General features: G+C 27.5%; 1 protein-coding gene across 4 annotated transcripts in view; it reads right to left on the bottom strand.

Moving 5' to 3' along the window:
* LOC136092465 (E3 ubiquitin-protein ligase rnf213-alpha-like) overlaps nt 1-10,304 on the bottom strand; it is a 52,043-nt gene that overhangs the window by 24,106 nt on the left and 17,633 nt on the right. For all 4 annotated transcript variants that reach the window (XM_065820730.1, XM_065820731.1, XM_065820734.1 and 1 more), the window contains 7 exons: nt 1,952-2,371; nt 1,666-1,785; nt 1,407-1,472; nt 1,269-1,304; nt 982-1,122; nt 182-272; nt 66-100 (listed from right to left, as the gene is read on the bottom strand). In XM_065820730.1, the coding sequence (XP_065676802.1) occupies nt 66-100; nt 182-272; nt 982-1,122; nt 1,269-1,304; nt 1,407-1,472; nt 1,666-1,785; nt 1,952-2,371 (909 nt within the window). The remainder of the gene's footprint in view (nt 1-65; nt 101-181; nt 273-981; nt 1,123-1,268; nt 1,305-1,406; nt 1,473-1,665; nt 1,786-1,951; nt 2,372-10,304) is intronic.

Here is a 10,304-nt window from a genome sequence, read left to right as displayed (position 1 = left end):
TTTTACCTTTAAGTATGAAATTAAACATGAAATGAAATTATTAAAACATGAAATTAAGCTCTTACATTTGTTATCACGTATGGATGACCACGAGGACATGCTAAACAACATTTAAATAGATATAAAAATTAAATATATAAAAAAATTGAAACAGCATTATATTTAAAATAAATAAGGTTACCATAAAATAGAAAGGAATTGCTGTTATCACTAAGATTTAAGCCAAAAACATCTGATAAGTTATCATGTGGCATTGCTGGAAGAAACCATCCCTAATAAAAAGCAAAATCTATGCAAATTTTTTCAAAACGGACTCCGAAGTAAGTGGTACTTTATTTACACTTTCACACTTGGTTAAATTTTTTTCTTGATTTCACATAAAACATAGCTTGGTAAGAAAAGTAAATAATAATAAAAATAATAATAATAAAATATAAAAAAAGATATATCTTAGGAAATAAACATGATTGAAATATTAAGATGGTTATGTTCAAGGAGATCAACTTTTTACAGTCATCAACATTAATATATAAAAATATTTTTTTATATCTTCTTTATTGAAAGACAATTTTTAAATGTTGTTTTGAACACCATTCCAATATATGATATAAAATAATCTTTTTTATTTATTGTTAACAATCCCCCACAGGTCAAAAATTTAATTTTATTGTGATTCTTGATTTTGAAGTATTTATCTATAGTTTATTATGCTTGCATAATTTATTTTATCTTGGTGATTTTTTACACATTTAAAATGTGTATGATTTTTTTGTAAAATGCCCTAATTTTTTTGGAATTTGTCCTAACTTATCCTGCAACTTATCCTTGGTTTGGATCTGTTAATAAGCTGTAAAAATATTTTACTTTTTTGATTATAAAAAATTGTCTCCTTAAACTTTTTCACATTTGTTTATCTCCTTAACATCATCTTCTTTTCTATAAAATGAAATTATTTTCAAAACATGTATGTAATATTCTAACATAAACTTGTTGTGGGTACGTGGCCAGCAGCAAAAAAAGATGTGTAGAAGGATTGCCAGAATTTATTACAACCCAGAAATGATATAAAATTGAAGAATATGATTCTAAAGTTGAAAAGCTTCTTATGGCAGATAAACATGTCTAAAGACAAATTTAACTAAATATACAATAGTAAAAAAAAAAAGAAGATAAAATAAAAATAAACTTAAGATAAAATAAACATATATATTAATAAATTAAAGATAAAACATAAATTTAAAAAAAAAAAGATAAAATAAAAATTTTACCTGTATTTTTATTTCATCTTTGAGAATTGCAAGGCTCTATAGAAAAAAAATAAATTTAGCTGCAAATTTAAAAATTTACAAAAAGTGAAACAAAAAATTTATATTTTTTAATCAAAATAAATAAATATTCCTTCTTACAGGAAGATTGGATAATCCTTTGAACAATGATAATTGAAGAAACACATTTGTTTTGTTCTCATCATCCTACAATATAAGGTAATTCATTTTTTTACATTTATTCTATGTGTTTACTATTTATCTGTACTGTTAATACAAAATAAGGTGTTAATATTTATTAACAAAAATTTCATTTATATTTTTATAATTTTACTCCTATTTTGAGTAATAAAATAACAAGTTCAACAAAACTTTACAATAGCAAAAAAGATAATCTTACTTCTTCCAGTTGAGTTATACCAAGCAGGTTATCTTCTAAAATACAAATAACTAAACGATCACGAATTTCCTTATAATGCTTGCCATACACCAAAAACTTGTCATAACTTGTCATATTGTTCTGAAAATTTAAAACATAAAGCAACGCAATTTACTACATTTCAGCGAAAATACTTTAGTATATGTGTCAAGAAAAAGTAAAGAAAAAAAAATTAAAATGAATAATGTAACAAATAATTGTAAAAATTTTTTTTATTTAAATCATAAAAAACCAAACTACAGCTTACAACACTTTCATCTTGATTAAGAAGCCAATCAAGTTCAGGCTTTATTACAATCTCTTTCAAACCTTGAATACCATAATTTCGAACAATTTGCTTCAAGAAATAAAAATATGGCCGACTGTCTTTATACTTAAGAATAAATTTTGTTAGTAAGGCCAAAAAGCTATCAAAACTTCTTTTAACTTTTGTTTCGTTAAAAGTTCCTCCAAAAAACCAGGCGCACATTACTTGAGCTGATACTTTCAAAGTTATTCGCAATGCAGCAACACGTTCAAGTAATGAGACTTCTGTTAAAGATTCTCCAGGTTTGACTAACTGAGCAAAATCATATCCAGCAACCAATTCATCTGATATATATTCAAGTAGAGCCGAGTTAATATTAGTCTCCTTTATTAGCGTAGAAAAATCCAATTCCTTTTTATCCTTTATATATAAATTTATATATAAATATATATCCTTTATATATAAATTTATGTATATATATATATATATATATATATATATATATATATATATATATATATATATATATATATATATATATATACACATGTAAATTATGTCAATGTATTTTACAAATAGAGTGCTCAATGTTCTTAAAGAACAGAGCAATAATAAATTAGTTAAAAACACTTATCTAACTTTTTTCTTCTACTTGAAGTTTCACCACTGCTGGATCATCAGGAAGAGTTCTTCCTGATGATCCAGCAAGACTCTTCCTGATGATCTAGCAATTTCAAATATATATATATATATATATATATATATATATATATATATATATATATATATATATATATATATATATATATATATATATATATATATATATATATATATATATATGTATGAGTATTTATATATGTATAACTACATACATATATAAATACCCATATACATTCATACTTAAAAACTATATATATATATATTAACAGTTTTATATATATACATATATATATACACTAACAGTTATAGGTTTTCAATCACTATTTTAAATTACTTAACCCCTTAACTGTATCTGACGGATATATCCGTCTCTGTAAGGTATAGCTCTATGTGTGTCTGACGGATTATTCTGTTAAATGAAACTGTTGTGCTCTTCATATCTGACGGTTATTTCCGGATTCTGGAACTGTTGTATCATTTGTGTCTTACGGATTTTTCTGCTTCACAGATAAGCTAAACAATAGATCAGATATGACATGTTTTATGTTCCCAAGTTTTTTAATTGATATTAGCCCTCTTACTTTATTTGAAGCTTTTGTAACCGATGAGCTTGTTGATCTGATTGTAGGGCAAAGTAACATTTTTGCAGCAGAATTCTGTAAAATAATATGTAAATCTAGAGTTCAGAAATGGATACCATTAGTCAGAAATGATATCAGGTCGTACATAGCATTCATTTTATAGTGTGGAATCCTGTGGAAACCAACTAATCCTATGTATTTTTCAACAAACCCTTTGTTTGACACACCATTAATACAAAAAGTAATATTCTAAGATTTTTTTTTATTAAAAAATTTCTTCATTATGTTAACAGTAATTTGCCAAAACTCTGTATGTACCACATAAAAATATATCCATAGATGAATCATTACTGCTTTAGAGAGGTCAAAATCTGAATTAGGTTATATTTGAAATTGCTTTTTGTTCACTGGAACTGAAACAAGCAACAGTTTTGCTCCTGATTTAGAGAAATAAAAATATCAAGCTACTAAAATTATTATTTAACAAATGGATAACTTAATTGGAAAGTTATTGTTTGCATATTAATAATTGGTACACATCTTACAAAATTTTCAAGGTATTGCTAAATCATAATACTGATTGTATTGGTACATTACACATTAATTGCAAAAAGTTACCACAAGATATAAAGAATTCTAAGAATCTTAAAACTGGTGATATTTTAGTGCTATATGATACAAAAACAATTATGATGTGTACCAAATGGAGAGATAAGAGAGATGTACACATGCTGAGTACCTGTGTTCCAAATAATATAGTCACTGTTAATAGAGCTGGTAAAAAAAAAAAAATTCTCTATTGGTACATAACTTAACATAAACATGGTTGACCAATCTGACCAAATGTTGACAACCTATGAATCTGAAAGAAAAAGAGTAAAAAAATGGTACAAAAATTTTTTTATGCACCTAATTGTTATTTGTGCATTCAATGTAAATATTATAAAAACAAGTTATCATCTAATATGACATTCTTAAAGTTTAGAGGATTAATTAATTAGTATCATGAATCAGTGGAAAAAAATAAAAGTTGAACTCATGTATCACCTTCATCCTTATGATTAACAGAACATTATTTCATTGAAAGTATTCCAGCTACAGAGAAAACTATTAAACCTGGTAGAAGTTGTTTTGTATGCTCTGAGAACAGAGTAAGATCAGAGACAAGATATATCGTCCCCTCAGTATTATCTTGTTCTATCTACAAATTTTTTTTTTTTGCAAAAACCAATTTTTATTGTTTAAAAAAGTATAATGTATTATTTCCACTTATCAATAAATTATTACCTTCTCTGCTTCGTCAAGATTTATTCAATTTGACTTTGTTCTAATTACAATTTTACGTATTTTGTTAGTTTTATCTTATTCTATTTCACTTTTTTTAAACATTTTAGTATTATAATGTTCTAATGCCCAAATCTGCAAATCAATGTTGTAGCGCAAGTCACGTGACTTTTTATTTTGATATTTTCAAAATGTCGTCAAGTAAGTTTATTGGTTTAGTTACAAAAGAAACAGTTGACTTTGAATTACTTAATACCGACTCGTAAGTAGTTTCTATTACTATGGTAATTTTAAAATTTGAAAATAAAAAGGAAAATTTTATTTTTCCGATAATTGGATTCCATTTTATGTTCTTTTAACGATAAAATAGTCAACTATTATATCGTGCATTATCAACTACTATATAAATATTGTGCATTAAAGGGTTAAAATAACTTAAGACTAGCTCTCATACACAGTACTAGTAGTTAACTAACTATCAATCTATATGTATAACTATATATATATAACTATATGTATAACTATATATATTGTGCCTTTAAATAACTATATATATATTGTGCAAAGTCTTTAAGTAAGACTAAATTCTTTATATTATTTATTTCCTAACTGTAAAAAAATAACTTATATTACCCTGCTAATTACAATGCTTATGAAATTCCAATTGTCATTAATTTTTGATTTTTTTTTAATATTATGTTGTTTTTAAATGTAGCTAAAGTTTATACTTTTTATTTCTACAGTGTCGATTCAAGTTTCCACAATAAGCTACTACATACGGATTTAGAAATAGTTGTGCCAATAGAGCAACTCTCAACAAAAAAAAAAATTGGACGTAAAAAAACCAGAAATCCAGATAGCTGGAAATGCAATGTCAATAAAAAAAGGCGTCAAGCTGGCCAGGAGTATAAAAGCAGGAATAAAGTGATAAGAAGAAAGAGAGAGATCAATAATGAGAAGGACTGTACTAACTGTAAATTTAAATGCCACATTTATTTTCCGCAAGAGCAACGGGAGTTACTATTTAACAAATTTTGGGGACTCAATGATGACCTCAAAGCACACTTTTATAGTGAAAATACAACACGTATTTTGAAAAAAACTAAACGAACACTTGCAATTTCATCGAGGCGGCAATACTCATTTGCCTACTTTTTTCACCTGGCAGGGATTCCCATCAGAGTTTGCAAACCTTTCTTTTTAAACACTCTTGACATAAGCCAACAAAGAATTTCATATTTTTATAAACATTTCCAAACAGATACAAACACGCCTACTCCAAGAAAACAAGGTAAACATACAAAAAAGAAAATTCCTGACGTGGTCAGAGATGGCGTTAGGAAACACATATATAGTATTCCGGTTATAGACTCGCACTATTGCCGTGCTAATACAAATAGAAAATACTTTGAGTCTGAATTGTCTATTAGTCGACTGTATGAGCTTTACCAAGACTTTTGTCAGCAAAAACGATTTCAACCGGCTAAAAAGCACTTATACTCTGAAATTTTTTTAACTGAGTTCAATATTTCTTTCCAGCAAAGAAAAAAAGATAGGTGTGATAAGTGTGAAATTTTTAAAATCAAAAGTGCTGAAGGTATTTTAAGTGATTGTGAACGGGCTCAGCATCTAAGTCATATTGAACAAAAAGAAGATGCACGCGAAGAGCGCAAAAAAGACAGACAGTCAGGACATCCTGTTCTCTGTTTTGATTTACAAAATGTTTTAACAGTTCCCAAGGCTGAGATATCCAACTTCTTTTATCTTAGGAAGCTGTCTGTTTATAATATGACAGCACATCTTTCTTTAGATAAAGATGTTTATTGTTGTATCTGGTCTGAAAGCCAATCTGGCAGAGCCGGAAATGATTTGGCATCTGCAATCCTACGAATTTTAGAATCTGTGCTGACTACCCATCCACAACTTAAGAACCTCATTTTATGGTCAGATTCTTGCGTTCCGCAAAATAGAAACAGTATTATGAGCACGGCAATAAAGCATTTTTTAAATGCTCATCCTGATGTTGAATCTATCACTCAAAAGTTTTCTGCAAGCAGACATGGCTGTGTTCAAGAGGTTGATGCGGTTCATAGCAGCATTGACCAAAAATTAAAAAAAACTGAGGTATACAGTCCACTGGGTCTGATCAGAATACTAAAGTCTGTTAGGTGACAGAAACCTTTCAATATCCTGCAGATGAAAGATGTTGATTTTTTAAATATTCAAGCTGGAGCTGAAAGCTATAACTTTACCAAAGTGCCCTTTACTCAAGTAAAGCAATTAAAATACTATTCCAATCATCCTTTTACTGTTTCATTTAAAACAAAACATGCAGATGGCTTCACCTCAGTTTTTGCAGGTGCCCAATCATTAAGAAAAAAGAAATCTACAGCATATCCCATAACTGCACCAAAACTGTCAATTCAGACCAAAAAAAGCCACTTACTTTCAAAAGAAAAGAATGAAGATATTAAAAAAATGATGCCCTACATGCCTGAGATTGATAGAAATTATATGGCAACTCTTTGTGTTTAGTAATTCATGTGCATCTCCCATGTACTTTTCTTAATTATTTTTATATCTTAATATAATTGTTTCATGAAAAAAAAAATGTTTTACTTGAACACAACCAAATAATGTCTAAAACAGGGGTGGATCCAGGTCATTGTCCTAGGGGGGAGGGGGTTATATGACCAAAAAAAATGATTTTTTCAGCTAAAACCACTGTTTCATTTGATCATTTTTCTAACTAAGTTCAATAATTCTTTCCGGCAAAGAAAAAAAGATAGGTGTAATTAGTGTAAATTTTTTAAAATCAAAAGTGCTGAAGGTACTTTAAATGATTGTGAACGGGCTCAGCATCTAAGTCATATTGAACAAAAATAAGATGCACGCGAAGAGCGTAAAAAATGCTTATAAATTAGTTTACTAATAAATATATTAAATGTGTATATAACTAACTTTTTTTTGCCAAAAATTCAAATGTTGCAAAATAATATTTTGTATTTTTATTTTTTTTTTAATTTCTATCAATAATATTTTGAAGATTGATAATTCTTAAGATAGGGGGGGGGGGGGAGGGGAATACTCCCATCTTTGTATCCGTCCTTGGTAAGAAATACATTCAAAACATTCACCAAATAAGACATTTGTGCATGTTTGGACAAACTATAATTAAAAAAACCCAAAGAAATTGACATAGAACATTATACAATTTTTGTATTTTGTAAAGTTTGTCAGTAATTTGTTCTATCTCAAAAGTCAAAAATCATTTTTTTAAACACTAAATACACAATAATTTTCTAAAAATGGTTTATAAGGGTATTATATATTGACCTTGACAATTTTATAATAACAAAATTTGGTGCAAAGTTTATTTTGAACATTTTTAGGGCTTTTGAAAATTCAAATCCCTTTTTTTCAAAACCATAGTTTAGTGACATAGAACAAGATAATACTGAGGGGACGATATGTGTATGGACTGTAATGTTGGTTTGTGTGTTGCGCTTTATTTTATGTATTATCATATTAAAGAAAATTTTCAAGCTGTTTGTAAATGATTTTTATTAATATATTTTTAAAATTTTATTAATATATAATTTTATCTTTTATTGCCTGCAAATTTGATTCCTCCTAAGCATTTATATATAGAGATGTGCAAAATTAACTTTAAAAAAATATTTTTCTTGAACTTTTTTTTCCCAATAAAACATATACAGTTTATGGCACACTTTATGAAAGTAAGGTAAACAACTTGAAATAATCCTGAACAAATATATTTTGTCGTAATAGAGAATGTAATTTTTATATCTGCGCTACAGTTAAGGGGTTAAAAACAAAGAAAATACTTTAAACATTAAAATCTAATGCAACACTTTTGAAATTGACATAACAAAATTCAACTAAATTCGGAATTTAAAATTAATTTTGAATTCAATTTTTGTTAAATTTGATATCTAAATTTAAATTAGGTTTTTAATTTTGATTTCAGTTTAATTGAATTCAAACTTAACAAAACTTGAAGTTCAAGTTTCAAACTTGTAGTTTATACTTAAACTTATAATTTGGATTTATAGTTCTGTTTAAAAGCACAGATTTTAATTGTAAAAAAATCTCCTACTAACAAAATGAACCTTTGTAATTAAATTTAAACCTAACTTCTTGAACTATGATTGGCTCATTCTATTTTTGCAAACAGAGCTATACATTTATTGATTAACATTGACTAGAAAATTTTTTTTAAAGAAATTCAGTTTGATGATGTTGAGATGTATCCTAAAGTTGAGGCCAGCGCCTAAAAGAATCAAAAAAGGCTTTAGAAAGAGAACTTATTCCAAATTAAAAAAAAGCATCCCTACATCAGAGGAACTTGAACAGGTAGTCTGAATAAATTTGATTTTTTTTCAAAACTAATTAATATTTGTTGTTCCTGATAATTACACATATTAACAAACTTTTTTTTTGATTGATGCAATCACCAAGATGTACGAGATGCCTTTAAGCTTTTTATCTGAACAACAACCAACCATCTTCCATTGGCAGATAATTGGTTGTTGGTCACATGACTACCAAGTAATGTCTAAATTTTTCAATAATGAAGGCACAAAGGTAGTCCTAGGGCTACCTGATTTCTCAACTCAACAAGCTATCAAACAGTGAAGCTATTCTCCACCCATTTAACAAAGAGCTCACACTTGCACAACATGAAAGTGCAAACCTAAAGGAAATGATTGATCTGATGATCGAGAAGGAGCCAGTGAAAGAAGGCAGACTTTATGATGTTTATGTGGAGAACTATAACATTCAAGCAAGGTTTAAGTATTTGGAATTCAAATTCGAAATTTAAAGTTTTGCACATTTTTCTTTCTTTATTATTTAATCTTGTTTCTTTAGGGCTAAAATGAGGTGTTCTTAGTCAAGCTAGCCTGCCAGTTTAATTCAACCATAAGCCAATGAACAGGTACCTTAACTAGGCAGATCCTCATCAAGCTAATGTTGATGTGCTACAATAGTGGAAAAAATATTATCAAGATTTCACTCTTGTTTCCAGTCTGCAAGAAAATACTTTTGTATTAAGGTGAAAATACTTTTATATTAAGGTAAAAAAACGATTTCTAATTTTATATAATTATTTGTATTTCTAGGGACATGGCTTTTACCAAAGTTTGAATGGCAAAACTTTTGAATTTTGACTATTCAAACATTGGCATACAAACTTTTGAATTTAAAAACTTTCTCTTATCTGTTTATTTTTACATTGATTTTTATCCTTTTATCTCTATTAAAAATAATTTCCATGAGATCATCTGTTTTCATCAAGTGACCTACAAAATGGATTTGATGTGGAAAATGTCCAATCCAAGCTGGGTTTTCTTTAAGTGTCAAGCTGGATTATTTTTAAGCGTCAGAGCTCGATCCTCTTCAAACATCAGAAATGGAACTTTATCAACTAATAGTATCCAATGCATTAATGTTGAACAACTTTGTTTAAAAATGTGTAAAATGATAAAAAAATAAAATTTTACTCTTTACAAAACTTATAAAAAAATTTAACAAAATTGAAATGACCAAATATGAAAAGAATTTTCTTCATAAAACTTGATATAATTTGAACTAAATTAAACTCAAATTTGACAACTTTAAAATAAAATTTAAATTCGATTTACAAAATCCAAATTTAAACTTGATTTTTAAAAACTCGGAAAATCAAACTTTAAACAAATTTCAATGAATTCTAGGAATTCTAGCTTACTACCACAAACCAAACCCTCAGTTGATGCAGTGGCACTCCCCTGCCTGTCTACCCTTGATAGTCAGTTGATGTA

Source organism: Hydra vulgaris, chromosome 15, assembly GCF_038396675.1.
Source record: "Hydra vulgaris chromosome 15, alternate assembly HydraT2T_AEP".
NCBI classification, from domain to species: domain Eukaryota; kingdom Metazoa; phylum Cnidaria; class Hydrozoa; order Anthoathecata; family Hydridae; genus Hydra; species Hydra vulgaris.
The sequence above is the reverse complement of the archived record's forward strand: the minus strand, read 5'-3'. Positions and strand labels throughout refer to the sequence as shown.